General features: G+C 50.7%; 1 protein-coding gene across 49 annotated transcripts in view; it reads right to left on the minus strand.

Moving 5' to 3' along the window:
• MAP4K4 (mitogen-activated protein kinase kinase kinase kinase 4) overlaps positions 1-15063 on the minus strand; it is a 173801-nt gene that overhangs the window by 36694 nt on the left and 122044 nt on the right. For all 49 annotated transcript variants that reach the window (XM_059079475.2, XM_067007083.1, XM_059079452.2 and 46 more), the window contains 3 exons: positions 13911-14086; positions 12440-12512; positions 10617-10827 (listed from right to left, as the gene is read on the minus strand). In XM_059079475.2, the coding sequence (XP_058935458.1) occupies positions 10617-10827; positions 12440-12512; positions 13911-14086 (460 nt within the window). The remainder of the gene's footprint in view (positions 1-10616; positions 10828-12439; positions 12513-13910; positions 14087-15063) is intronic.

The raw sequence follows: 15063 nt of genomic DNA on the forward strand, positions 1-15063 counted from the left end.
GAGGAGGAAACAGATTCAAGAAGAGAGAAGTGACCTGCCCGGAGTCACCTGGGTGGTAAGCCCCCAGGTCGAGGGCCACTGGGCCTCCCACCGCTATTCAGACAGCATCCTGCATCCCATCAGCAAGTGCAGAAGGTGCGCTACCGAGTCACCAGACTCGCTCCGACGGCCTCTCCTAACGCAGACCATCTGTCAGCCCCTCGGTACCCGGCAGCGTTGCCCTGGGCACACGTCTGGCCCCTTCTCATCCAGCCCCAGACCCCTAGCCGTCAGTACAGCACTGCCACCGCGGAGAGTATAAATCAACCAACGCCTCCCACAGACGTGCACAGCGCCGGCCGGCAAGGGGACGCGGCCACCGTGCAGCCCCCCTGGGATGGAGAGGTGCCCCATCGCAGCACGGCGGCCACTGGCTGCAGACAGCTGCTCAGCACCCGGAGGAACTGAGTTCTTCCTTTTATTTTACTAAAGTTGATTTACATTTAAATAGCCTCTAGCACAGCTCTAGAACCACAACCACAAGACAGGAAGGCAGGTGGAGGCTAACAATTCCCCTCAAAGTCAGTCAGACAAAAGGAAAACAGAAGAGAGAAGAAAGGCAACCAGTGTCGACCCCTCAGAACTCCCCCCTTAGCTTTTCAAGCCAATCAGATTCAAGAGAACAGGTCAGAAGAGGCAAAGAATATATCATACACTGAACTTTACCGCCTTCAGGTAACGACATGACTTGCTTGTGAGCCAAGGTCTCTCAAGCAGTGAATTGTCAGAGGACCGTCCCCCTCGGAAAGCTCTGGGCTTTCCCTTTCCCTCCCCACCTCCCCGGGGAGATGATATGTTTTCCAGCAGGCTCTACAGGCCAGCAAGACAACCGTACCGTAGTTGAGGGGATAAAAACAAAAAACACACCCAGAACTTTTATGTTCTTATACTGCCAGCTCATTCTTTAAGATAGCTACTTTTGCACATTTCATAATGTATCAGTAGGATACAAAATTACTAGATATATCTCTAGCAGATACATGCTCAATTTTTTTTTTTTTTTTACTGATGGAATGCAAGACTCTAAACCTTTCCGGGCCGCTGTACTGCGCTAAACGATGCCACGCTGCCACAGCCACCACGGCAACAGCCTCAGAGATGCACCCGCTGCCCTGTCCTTACAGACCACACAGGCTACCAAAATTCTTTAATTTTTAGAACCGATGCTGAAGGAAAGGTGCCACTTAGCCCCGTGGGATCACAAAACAAAAAGAAAAGCCGTGGCTTCACTTGCTTTCTCCTCTCCTGTTATTTACATACAGAATCTTGAAAAATCCTTTAGTTCAAAAAACGCAGAACCGATGCCTTGGCTGTTATCAGCAAGGACTCTTCCAGAAAGAGCCAGACAAGGAGAAAAACTGCAGTGAGAGTCCTGGAAGCTGCCACGCTGCCCTGGAAGCAGGGCTGCACTCTGGCCGCCACACAGCCATTAAGTCCAGATGCGGGCAAGTGTCCACCTCACCCCAGCCCCGAGGTTCAAATTTCTGTCTCCAGAGAAGACAACGGGAGATCGCAAAGGAAGAGCGGGGCGGGGGTGGGTGAAACAGCACAGAGCTGGCTTCCCACCGGCTGGCCCCTCACCAGCAGCTACAGCCGCGTCCGCCTACCGAGCACAGGGCTGACCCTGGTCCAGCCCACGCCCAGGAGGCTTCTCGGCTCACCCCCTGCCTCGCACCCCTGAGCTGTGGTCACCCGGAGTCCCGGCTAGTGACGGGACCCCGTGCACATCCTCTGGCCTCAGTGAAAGCACTCGTTCTCATAGCAGGCAGGAAGCTCCAACGTGGTGAAACGTGCAGAACCCACTGCTGGGGGTTATTTCCAACTACACGGAGGGCAGGGCTCCCAGGCCGGTGGGAAATCTTGACTTCATCTAACTAAATGCTACTAAGAATTTTTCATTTTCAATTTTAAATGCCCTTACAAGTAGCCTTTCCCATTTTCATTTGTGTTTAAAATTTTTTAATCAAAGGACTAGACTTTAAAGTCACCACCCTCAAGCCATAAGATATACATCTTTGTTAACGGCCTTTCTTTTATTTATTAACATTTGCTATGTTGCCGCCCCCATGATCACTTATATCTAAAATGCCATGTGCCGTTTTCATTGTTGTTAACTAGTGACTACCTGGAGAAAAAAAATCTCAGGCCAGTTTTTAAAAATTTTAAAGGATAAAACTTACATTTAAAAGAGTAAATAAATCTATGTTATTTTGTCCAAAATACATACATACATACATAAACAGTAAAAAACTGCCTTACTCTTGCTTGCTTGCCTTTTTATGGGCCCATCATAGCATCACCTGTAAAGTCTACACCATAAGACTCCTTTCCATATGGTCAAACGGGTCAGGTATTCTTTATTCTAGAGATTAACCCTCTCACAGCCCTTTCTTCTCCTGGGCCGACCTACACAGGCTGCCCTCCAGGCATCCCATCTGTCTGCCCACCCGCTTCCTAGGAATCCTGCTGCACCCTCTCCTGTACAGGATCCCCTGTCAACTTCTCTCTTCTTTGCTGGAACACATCCTCTAGTAGTTTCTTGAGGAAGCGTGAAGACAAGTAGAAGACTTGAGAGACTGTAAGTCACAAAAGCTCTGCTCCCATGCTGGGCATATACTTCTGGGCTGGGGGCACTAATTTCCCTTCAGAGATGCAAAAGCCCTGGTTTGTCACCTTCTACTTTCCGATGTTGCTCTGGAGAATCTGAGCCCATTAGGATCCTTGACACTTAGTACCACCCACACCCACACCCACACCCCTCTGTCTGCTCCCCTGACAGCAGCTTTTACGATCCTCCTTTCATCCTTGAGTTTCTAAACTTTCAAGGTGATGCGTGTGTCTCTGAATGGCGTCTTTTCTCATTCACTGGGTTGGGTCCTCAGTAAGCCTTTCAATTCAGAAATTATTTCTTAGTTCTGGAAACCTGTCTGAATTCTTGCTGCATGTTCTCCCTCTGTGAAGTATTCACTTCCTGGACCATTTGTTAAATGGGAGTCAAACCACCTGGATTGATTCTGTTTTTCTTCTGTTCTAGTCCCCCTAAACTTATCTTCTCTGCCCACTTTCTGGGAGTTTGAATTTATTAAAAAATTTTAAAACACTATTTATTTTCTGAATAGTCTTGCTTCATGATTTTTATATCTTCTGTCCGTAAGGATACTAAGATTTCTGTGCATGTGTATATGTATGTGTGTGAGATATTTTCTCTGTTCCCTACATTGTCTCTATTTCCTTCAAGCTCCTCTTTCCGTGTGTCTTGGACTCTCTCACGTTAAAGATTTCTCTGCGTCCTCCATCTCGGGCCGTCTACTGACACGCAAGGCAGTGAAAAGCGAACCGTCAAGCTGTGGCCGTGAAGCTTCCACGTTAGGCGACCGTGAGGCAGCGTGAGCTCTTCCCTTGGGCGGCTCGGTCTCTGAAGAGAGGGGTCTGTGCAGTATTGAGACCTCAGGTGAGGAGAGGGTGTAGTGGGTGGGGGCGCCAGGGGAGGCGGGTGCGCTGCCGTCATGCTCATCAGCACTTAGCTCTCCACGGATGCCCCGTCTCAGCCTCCCTCTCCACGGCCTCAGATGCACCTGAACCTCCGCTGCTCGCCTGTTCCAGGTGGCAGGTGTCGGCCTAGAAGGGGGAGCAAAGCAGCCTGGCTGCAGGGGTGAGGGCCCACTGCTCACATACACCTGCTTCTGGCCCCCTCGCCAACTCCCACGTTGGACCCTCTTCCAGCACTGGCAGCGTCAACCTTCCCATGGTCTACGCTCTACCACACACACTCACGTCCACAACCGGGCTTCCATTCTTGTTCTCCTTGTTTAGGCCATCTTCAGTTCTTCGCAGTCATTGCACTGGGATTTCTCGATGAAAGTGTGGTAAACATCAAGTCGTTCCTGTTCAACTCTTTACCAAAGTCTATATAATAAAGTTACTATGTAATTACTTAATTAAAATAATTTCAAATTATTATAGTAAGTTTAATTCAAAACACACGTCTTAAAATAACAGCAAGCAAACACCTTACAAACAGGGACAGGCTACAACTAACGATCTCGATTGTCAAGTGAAAGCCTCTGAACGGCTTTTTCTTCTTTGGTCCTATGGAAGTATGATACTCTTGGTTACCATAACAACACACAAACAAAGGCCATAAGCTCCTTAAAAGTAGGGACCGTGTTTCGCTCATCTCCACCGCACTCCCCGTAAATATCCAAGATGCCATGATTTTCTAACATTTAGCATCTAGAATAAGACTAAAGAATCCATATCTCCAGGTCCAACCAAATCATAAAGCCGTCTTTTCAGGATCACCTAGTAAATTGCACGGGCGGGCTTGAATAGTCACTGTTAATCTGGATAAAGCCTCACACTTTACACAACACACGCTTTGTGCCTCAGGATGTTCTAACAGGCCTTTTAAGGTGGCTTTGGAACTCAAATCAGAGATCTCAAGCCCAAAGGTTCACTGAAGAATGGCTGTAAGTTTACAGAACAAGTCCTTTCTTTCCAGAGATACAAGGATACAAATGCTGATTCACCCATTTGAGAAATATTCATGAAGCGCCACGGGTACACAAAGGTGAATCAGACACAGCCCCTCTCCTCCAAGTCTTACAGGTAAGGTAAGTCACACACTTTTTAAAAATCCACAAGACAATGTGGAACGTGGTATATTTCCCTGGACTTGCCCACTCAGCAAGTCCTGGTCGGCAGACCGACGGCCGAGGCAAAGAACAATGCAGTTACCGAGTCCCTCCTCCACATTATGCTGTAATATGTGAGGCTGTAAATTGGACCAAGAGCAGAAATTTAAACTCCAACCATACAAACCACTACAGTCAGAACAGGTCCTTAATGGGGGGGGGGGGGTGTTTGGGGGTAATTAAAGTTTAAAGAAAGCCCTTAGTAAATACCTTAATAGATTACTAATGTGAAAAGCTGGCCTCTTGCAACAGAACTTCAAAAGAAAATGGTCAAAAATGAAACATATATATCACCAGCAATCAACTAAGCAACATCAATCCACACCAGATTAACCTTCTGCCTGTGATTTCAAGCAACAAAACCCAGGAGACTAATGAACATGCCTGCTCAGGTTAACCCCATTACGAGCAGTAAACATGATATAAAATCCTTTGAGGCATTTTCAAACTGTCATTCTTATTTTCTTAAATCATTCTTTCTTTAAAAACAAAATCAAACAAACTGAAAAACTGCATGATGCTGTAAAGTGGTTTCCAAATCTCTCCAATTATAGAGATTTCCTTATTACTTAAATTTTTCCAAGCATGCCTGAGTAAATATGTACTTTTCCAACTATGCTTTAATTACATTTAAGTTCTCTTTCTGGACTGGTATTGGTATGTAAAAGCAATGCTTTCATCTCACAATTCGAACTTTTCTAAATAGGTCATGCTGATAATACTGGGGTCCATTTACAGACACTCCACTGGACTTACGGGCTTTAACAGAAACTAAACTTTAATAAACCAATCTATTCTTCAGGTTCGACTATTTCCAAGAGCTCTGGAGTTCATGTGGCTGCACATGTACCAGCAACCCCTGAGTTTGTTAAGTGCAAGTTCTGATGAACTTTAGTACAGAAACTACTAAACTACTTTGCTTCTCCCCAAAGACAACTCTTCCCCATCTTTAGGCAACAAATTACATTTGCTGAATTAAAATAGCGCTTACAAAATTTAACTAGGAAAAAAACACTAGACTGGGATGTCAGAAGAGCATTTAAGAGCTGAGGACTTCTGAGAGGCGAGACAGCAGCCCTGTGGCAAAAGCAAGGCCCCCGCGCACAGCACACTTGGAGCTGAGGGCGGAAGGCGCGCACCCTGTGCTCACGCGCACTCGTCTTTAGACACGAGCGAGGCGCCCAGCAGGGCGCAGGGGTGTGTGGGCAGGGGGGGAGGACACGCTGGGGGGAAGAGGGCCCCCGCACCGTCCTTCTGAGATCTCACAGCCAAGAGACAGCCACAGGGGCCTGCCACGGCTCGCTCCGTTTTCCTTAGGACACCCCAGGCTTTCCTAGGGTTACAATTTCGCTTCAAGACAAATCCCACTTCACACAGATGTTCTCTCGCTCTCTCTTTTTAAATTTTTTTTAAATTTTTATTTATTTCTTTATTTTTTGTGTGGTACGCGGGCCTCTCACTGTTGTGGCCTCTCCCGTTGCGGAGCACAGGCTCCGGACGCGCAGGCTCAGCGGCCATGGCTCACGGGCCCAGCCGCTCCACGGCACGTGGGATCCTCCCGGACCGGGGCACGAACCCGCATCCCCTGCATCGGCAGGCGGACTCTCAACCACTGCGCCACCAGGGAAGCCCTCTCTCTTTTTTTAAAAAGGCATCGCACCTCCGCTGGGCCAGATGGGCTCATTTTAGAGGTGAAAACTCTCCTGCGAGTGCGGAGACCAAAAGACAGCCACGTGCGGCAATAAAAAAAGGAAGGCAAGTGAGGCCTTCCGGGTCAGGGCTCAAACATGTCTCCCCCCCCCACAGAGGTGCTGACTTCCCCTGACTCAGCCTGCAGGTTTGTGTTCAGCATCTGCAGCAGCCTCCAGGGCTTCCATTAAGCCCGCCCATGTGAAACGCCCGCCATTTGTCCATGGTCAACACAAACAGGCTCCTCACCAGCCAAGGAGGGTAGGCTGGGAAGCCGGGAGCCGGGACAGCTCCGCCACGAGCCCTAGGCGTGAGCCGCATCATCGCTTGCCTGCAGGGCTGGCTGGCTGCCCAGCCCCGCCCCGCCCCGCCCCGCCCCGCCCCGCCCTCCTCGCCCTGAGGCAGGAGTGCGCTCAAGCACGCGCGCGCACAAAACACCCCCCCCCCCCCCCACACACACACACACACGACTGCCCAGATCTCCGCTGCGCACAGAACACCCCCCACATGAGCACGCGCACGCACACGCACACACACACACACACACACACACACACACACACACACACGACCGCCCAGATCTCCGCTGTGTTGCGCTCACTGCACATCTGCAGTGTGAAGCCTGAGGCTGATGTGAGACAAAACTGGGGTCACTACAGGATCTGCAGAAACAAGAGAGACGAAAGTAAGCATGTGTCCTCTTGGTAGAAGGAAAGCAGAGGGAGGAGTTGCTGGTCTCACGCCCACACGCGCCCTTCTCTGCGGGAAGCGGAGACCCAGAGCCCAGGGATGACGGCATCTCCGGGGCTGAAAACTCGGGCAGATCGTAAAGAGAAGGGATTATTGTTTTAAATACCTGCAGAAAAATTCTGACAGTGGGGAGTCTGGAACATCCTACCAGCAGTTCAAGACCAGAAAGGGAGACGCAAGCAGCAGCAGCAAAGGGGACCCGGCCCTCTAAGTGAAGTCCCTGGCCGGGTTCGAAGTCTGCAGAGCACACAGTCATCTGCACCAACAGGTAAGATCGGGAACACACAGGGAATCGCAGTTCTCCCTTCTTCCATCTTTTGTTTTTAAGAAAAGGATAAGTTCTAACCTCAAATGAAAAGTGACTTCAATACGTAACAGGTTCAAAAACATATCCAAAGTACAGCAGCTAACCAAGTCACCTTAACTTAGACCACTAATGGGGTTTTCTCCAGGACATCTTGTATAATATTTCTATTAAACTTAGAGGAGGAATGAGAAGATGTGATCAGGAATGGGCGGAGTAGGTAGTAGGTACCAAGGCAAGAGTCAATGGAAAAAAAGAGCACAAAACCATCAGGATAAAATGACAGTATGATGAAATAATCTTCACTTCGGCTCAAAAAAAAAAAAAAAAAGAACAGAAAAATGTAAGAATAGACTGGGAGAAAAAGCTGGCCAGGGTGGGGGAGGAGGGGACAAAACCACCAGTGTGAACTCAGCCGCACGAGCTCAGCACGCTCCCAGTTTCCTGCTGGGACCATCCAAAAGCAACAAGAAAAATCCTAAACATCATTTTCAGCAAAACTGGCAGACAGACTTGAAAATATCTACAAGGACTTCCGAGATCTCCAGTTCACACAGGAGCCAAGGAGGAGAAAGCAAGAGAAACAAAGCAGAGAGATCCCAGCAGCAGCAAATCTCAACGGGCACCAAGCAAGAGCGGAGGATGTACGTACCACGTGGACTTCTTACAGGTGAAGGGCCTACGAGGGGCAGACCGCTCCCCCCACCTGCGGCACGGTTCTGAGACAGGAGGGGGTGCGGAGAAGCCCTCAGCCCCAATATATCGGATCTGATGGCACCTTCGGAGAAAGGAGCATCCACTGTTTCCCTACAGCCTCGACTCTGGGACCATTTTTTTGCCAGTCGCTGATAGAAAGTTATCACCTTTCAGTTTTAAGCATCATTTATCTTTTGAGTGAAGATGACCATCTTTATCTACTTTGTTAATAATAACAAAAGGCATCCCTATTCCTCATACCTTTAATGCCAGTAAAGGACTACAAGTCATTTATGGCGCAAATATTCCCAAACCACTGCCTGGGGCCTTAATTAGCAGGCTGACAAAAAGGCACTGGATCACCAAGAATCCAAATCAGTGGATTCTGTTCCTGCAAACGCCACCGTTTCAGGACCCTGCTCCATCTTCCCTGATTAAGAGGTTAAAAAGGTGACTGTGAGTTTGAACTTTTATACTGAGAAGCTGAAATTACAGGGCTAACTGAAGCCAATAAAGTGCTGCGTTTTCACTTAGCTGACAACCCTGATTCTCTAGCCTCTATTTAGCTGACAGAACAAATCGCTTTAAAACCTCAGTTCCTTTCCTTGAGCCATCGCTGGCCTAACCCCATAATCCTCACTCCCTATCACGTCCAGAGCCTGGATGATGGACACCTATCTCACCGTCACTAGGCCTGAAAGCAGTTTCCAGGGCCTGTGTTAGAACGGGGCTCCAGCTGACCCAGTCCTTGATCCTTCAAGTTATAAACCACCAAACTCCCCTGCATCGCTGAGCTGAAGGAAGTACGGCCCAGGGTTAGAAAGGACAGTGGGGGATACTGCATAAAGCAGCAACTAGAAACAGCCAGAGCCTCAAACCTCAAGCACTCCTGTGTACTAAGTACACACGGTCCACGTACAGCCTGAAAAACCTCAGAACCCCTCAAGGTTTCTGTTCTGTTCAAAGAGCACCGAGTCTTAAAATATTAGGAGAGAGTTTGCAAATAAACTGCAAAAAGTTACATGAACAGCAATGCTGCCCCTCCCACAGAGCAAGGTTATGCCCTGTGTTTTCTTCCAAAGCGCTGGCTGAATACCTCCACTCTCCTTAGTTAGACAGACACGGGTTTTCTAAACCAGGGCAAACTGTGAAGTTTCAGAATTCAGACTATAAACACACAAAACGAAGCAAAGATTCTCCCCACAAAATGTACCCTTAAGTAACTTGGGAGAAGGTGCGTGTTGTCATTTAAATTAAACTCCACTGTACTGCATCGACACGTGGCTTTACTGTTGCTTGGGGTTCTTTTCCCGGCATGAAGGATGAAGGTGAAACCATAAGATGTACGAAGTAAACGGAAACAAACTACTACGAATGGGAAATCTGAAGCTGTGATGTACATAGTAAAAAGCAATCAGGAAATGAAAAAGGACTCTCTTGAGCCCCAGGCGAAACATAGGGAAATAATGTCTGTGAATTAAAAATGAAAAAGCTGTGGGTAACCATATTACCAACGTCGATAGTATTAATGAATTAAACGAGCAGGTGGGGGACTTCCCTGGTGGCGCAGTGGTTAAGAGTCCGCCTGCCAATGCAGGGGACACAGGTTCGAGCCCTGGTCTGCAAAGATCCCACATGCCGCAGAGGAACTAAGCCCGTGCACCACAACTACCGAGCCTGCGCTCTAGAGCCCACGAGCCACAACTACTGAACCCACGTGCCTACAGCCCGAGCTCCACAACAAGAGAAGCCACCGCAACGAGAAGCCCAAGCACCGCAACAAAGAGCAACCCGCGCTGGCTGCAACTAGAGAAAGCCTGCACGGCAACGAAGACCCAGCACAGCCAAAAACAAGAACAAAAACAAGGAGCAGGTGGTACAAAATGTGTCCCCCAGCCCAACAAGTAACTGACCCCAGCACAACAGCTAGATTATAGAATAGCATTTGTACCGTGCCCAACACAATTCTCTCCTTCACCCCTTCCTCTTAAATGTACCTACCGTTAAGGAGTTTGTAGAAAAACGTTTTTTCCTGTGTACATATGTTTTCAGAAGAATATGCACACACCAGCTGGGACCCAGAGGCCAAGAGTGGAATGGAAATGAGGTCAAGGCCGAGCTGGCCAACTCAGACCACGGCGTACGCGGCCTCCACGGAGCCGGGGCGATGCCACCTCCGGGCCCTGTGTATCCCACAGAAATCGGATGAGTAATGGGGGCGGGTCCCTGAAGTTTATAAAAGAGAGGAAAACATTCCTAGCGCCTCCAGGAGTGTGAGGTCCTGCCGGTCCACGAGCACACCTTCCCTGCAGGGGGGACGCGCGCGGCCAGGCCGGGGCGAGGCGCTACCTGCCTCGCGAGGCCACAGAGGATGGTCCTCTGAGCGTCCGGCCACGTCTGTGAAGAAGGAAGGAGGAGCCGACCCAGACGCGTCCCCGCCCCACCTCTTCCAGCCGTCGCCTCTGTTCTTTCTGCTGCTCGATCCGCTTTTGTCTCTCCGCCAGCAGCTGCCTCTTATACTCCTCCTGCTCCCGGAGCTGCTGCTCCTGCAGGAGCTGCTGCCTCCTCAGGGCCTCAGAGCGTTCCTTGTTCTCCTGCTGCAGCCTCAGGAAGTCCCGGCGCAGCGTGGACTCCCCGGGCACGTTGACGATGGAGCTGCGGGAGGAAGCGGGGATCTCAGGGGCGCGGGCTACTCCGCGTCCGCGCCCCTCCTCTTCCGAGCTCCCCCCCACCCAAGACCCAACTAGCTAACAAATCCACGAGGATAAGGAGCCGGCCATTCAGTAGCGTCACCCCTTCTTTCGCCTGTCTCGTAAACATCTTAAAATTCTGTCCTGGAGGTTTGACGGGACGCCTCCACGTGGGATTCTCACATCAACTCACACTGCGACGAAGAGCTGACGCCACCTCCTTGCACATGTCACTGGACCCTCTGTGACCACCTTGCTTCCCACCAGGAACGGCTGCATCACGTCCCAGGACCGCCCGGGCGGTAGTACCACAGGTAATCTGCAGCACTGGCCGTCCCCTCACCTTCTCCACGTGGTCCACCATGCCTCGTCAGCGATCCCCTCCCACTCTCTCTACCTGCAGGGCCAGCAGCTGAGCCCAGGGGGGTCCCAAGGATGAGCCACCACACAGATAAATCAGCGTCACTCCTAGGCGGTCTCCCGGCTGAGAGTCACTTCTCCACTTTCAAAACTCCCAGAACAAATGGCAAACCAACCTTCCCAAACTGCTTCTTTTGTTACATTGCGTCCCTAACCCCAAACAATTATACTGCTCCTGAAATCAGTTCAAATTACTCTAAAACTTTAGTCTCAAATGGATTCAAATCTTTTATGTAACTATGGAGTTTTTTAAAAATAAATTCTCTTCTCCCTCGATATGCTCTCTTCAAAGGCTCATTCTCTGCATCTTCAAACGCTCAGTGACCCCACAGGTCCCCGTCTGCACACAGTGACCCCACAGGTCCCCGTCCCTACCCTCCTTTTGTCTAGCTAGTCAGCTACGTGTAGCTGCAGCATGAACACCAGGCAGGCAAGACCATTATTAAAGCTTTTAAATCCTCTCTTCCCTGATTAATGAGTCGTCGTGAGGTTCATGCGACCACATCCTCAAGCTTCTGCTTCACTGTCCCTCGGGGAGCCAGAGATGACCAAAACGACTATAAAATGTATCAGGAGAGAATGCACCCCAACGGAGGCAATGAAATGCCAATGGCCACACTGGTGGGAAAAGCAAAACCAACCAACCCACCAGCCAACAAGTCTTGGGAAAGACTAGTGTTTTCAGAGGGGCCCTGCTGGCCCACGAGCAGGAAACCGTGTGTGCGCGGGACTGCTTCATACGCTACAAGACGTCTTCCAGCCACACCTGCTGCAGCGAGAAACGCCAGTGGCCGGCTCCCCTTCCCCAGGACCAGACACAACCTGCACGTTTCCAAACGACTGGGGGAAGAGGAAGCAACGCAGCCTCGGTAAAGACCCACTGGGTCAGAGGCTCCAGAGGCGGAGAAGGTTTATAGGAGTCTTTGAAAAAGCAGAAGAATGGAAGATATCAAGGCACCTTCAGAGTAGCTGGCGACTCCTTCACACTACATGGTCATCCCCTGCAGCCCCGGCACCCCCAGCGCCAGTCCGTCCGTCAAGCAGGGGCGCGAGCGCCCTGCCCTTACCTGGGCTTCCCCTCCTGCTCCGGCACCTCCTCCTCCTCCCCCAGGGCCTGGCCTTCCGTCAAGCAGGGGCGCGAGCAGCCCCGCCCTTACCTGGGCTCCCCCTCCTGCTCCGGCACCTCCTCCTCCTCTTCCTCGCTCCCGCTGTACTCGTACTCGGTTTCATCTGTAAGAAGAGGACAGGTAAGCAAGTCAGTTCACGAATCGTGACGCCGTGTGTACAGGTAAGCATCTCCGAGGGCATCAGCACCAAATAAAAGCCATATATTCTTTGAGAGAACGATAAAGCGTGTGGAGAACTTGGGGGAAGAAGCGTGGCACCACTTCCCACGTGAACGGTGGTCACCCCTGGGCCAGCCGTCCTTCCCACACAAGAGCAGATTCGCTTGTAGGCGAGACAGTCCCTGGTGGTATGCACGGCTAAGCAGGGGCAGGGCTGTGAGAGGGGCTCCAGAGCCCCTGACACATAAGAAAAGTGGTCCTGGAACATCAGCAAATTCACAAAGTCCACTCTGATGCCAAAACTCGAAAGAAAGAGATTAACTGCCCAAACTAAGGCAATAAGGATTATTGCCCTGAACTTGCTCTTTTTAGTTTCTTCTTTGGCCTTGAACTTTGAGTGTCAAAAAAAATTCAGCAACGGGTTGCCTGTTATCCGGCATCGTTCTGTAAAGTTACTGTTACGAATTCACCGACCAGCAAAGGTCGGTGGGAGCCAGAGGCCCCAGAAGGTGGTTTAGAGAAGAGAGTGGTGAAGCCCGGCCCGCACACTGCTGGGCAGGAGGCACCGCTGAGTCCAGGCAGGTGGACACAGAACACGTCAGGACAGGAAACTCGGACCCTGGGGACCAAAGGGAACCTCATGTAATCAGCAAAGCCAATGTTCACGCTGTGCCGTAAAGACAGAAAAGCAGGGCTTCCCTGGCGGCGCAGTGGCCGATCGGCAGGCGACGCGGGTTCGGGCCCCGGTCCGGGAGGATCCCATGTGCTGCGGAGCGGCTGGGCCCGTGAGCCGTGGCCGCCGGGCCTGCGCGTCCGGAGCCTGTGCTCCGCAACGGGAGAGGCCGCGACGGTGAGAGGCCCGCGTACAGAAGAAAGAAAAAAAAAAAAGAAAAGAAAAGCAGTCAGGCCGACGGGGCCCAGGCCGGACCACACCACCCCCATAAAGTGTAGGAAACCCTGAGGCTCTCGAGCAGGAGAAGAACGGGACAGCACATGGCCTGTGATGTTCCCAACCGACGCTCTGAGCCCCGCCTGACGCAGGCAGAACACAAGGTCCGTAAAGAAGTAAAAAAGCACAGCCACAAAGACGTGCCCCCGAGGAGGAGCAGGACGGCATCGGGTGCCCACGACCCAGCGTCAGCCCGGCACTGCACTGCACAGCACGGGTCCCCTTTGCTGCGGCCGAGCTGCCCCTCGGCCCGTCCCTGGGTGCAGAGCAGAGACAGACCACTCCAGCCCCAGTCAGGCGGGCACAGACGCGGTGCGAAAGGAATAACGTGTTCTGGTTGGCAAAAACCTAAAACAGTGTTTTTTAAGATGAAAATAAGGACAGGTTTAATACCTTTCTCTCCTCTCTTCTTCCTGGTCCGGTCTATATGGTCCTTAAGCTGGATTCTAACCTGCCTTTCATTTGGCTGATCCCTTATAAAAGGATGTTTCAGAAGCTGCTCTGTGGAGGGCCGCTGCATGTAATTCTTCACCAGGCACCCTTCTATAAAACTAAAAAATTTCTTTGACCTAGAAGAGGAAGTAAGAAAGATCATCAAATTTCTACCACAAAGAGCAGAGCTCCAAAATATCAGTAACTTACAAGCTTGCAAGAGCAGGGCTTCAGAATTCACTGTGAACAAGGCTGCAAAGGCACAGGGATAAAACAAGGAACAAAGCAGGGACCACGGGGCCCGCAGCGTCACTTAAACATGGTTTAGGAGTCACACCACACACAGGGGGCCTCGGAGGCAACTGGAGTTACTGCTGCTTTCTGACCGCGTAATCACGGGGTGGAGGAGGCCAGAGAGTAAAGGGAGGTCTTTGCTAATGTGAAGATGGCAGAGGAGAGACGGCGGGATCCTCGAAGACAACGACAGACACAGAGTAAGAAAGGGAGCCGAGGAAGTGACTCGGGGCTTGATCCTGTCACTGCGACGTTGCCATCAGTTTCAGACTGGTTCACGTATCAGTTCTCTACGCTTAACGTTCAGAGGCAGAAATAATAGTGCTGAGAGGGACAATGACCCTGCTGTTAACGTGTACCCCACCAGACACTTTATTTCTGCCTGCTTCTCCACTTCTGGCTCAGTGACCCCCTCCCCAGCCTCAGCTGACACACTCACCCACCCTGTCTTTCGAGACTCAGCTCAGACACCCTCCCGTCGGCTAAGCCCTTCCCGTCCACACCGCACCCTGCCCTCCCCAGGTCAGGAGCCTTTCCTTTGGGGTTAGTCTGCATGTGACACACTGCACACTGCACATTTATGTTTCTGCCTCTCCTCCTGGTTTAAAACGGTACAGGTCAGGACTGGTTCCTACTTCTGCATTTGTCAGCAATGCCCAACTCTGAGCATGTAGACTACAATAGGTGTGTAATAAATTTTTGTTGAATGAATGAGTTATTCAGTCTTTAAAAATGTGGTTGAGAAAATGAGTTCAGTCCTTTCCGGTTCTTTCACTGCTTTTAAGAATCATTTGTGTTGTCTTCTGTTTCTACTCAAACT

This window comes from Kogia breviceps, chromosome 11 (assembly GCF_026419965.1).
Source record: "Kogia breviceps isolate mKogBre1 chromosome 11, mKogBre1 haplotype 1, whole genome shotgun sequence".
Classification (NCBI taxonomy): domain Eukaryota; kingdom Metazoa; phylum Chordata; class Mammalia; order Artiodactyla; family Physeteridae; genus Kogia; species Kogia breviceps.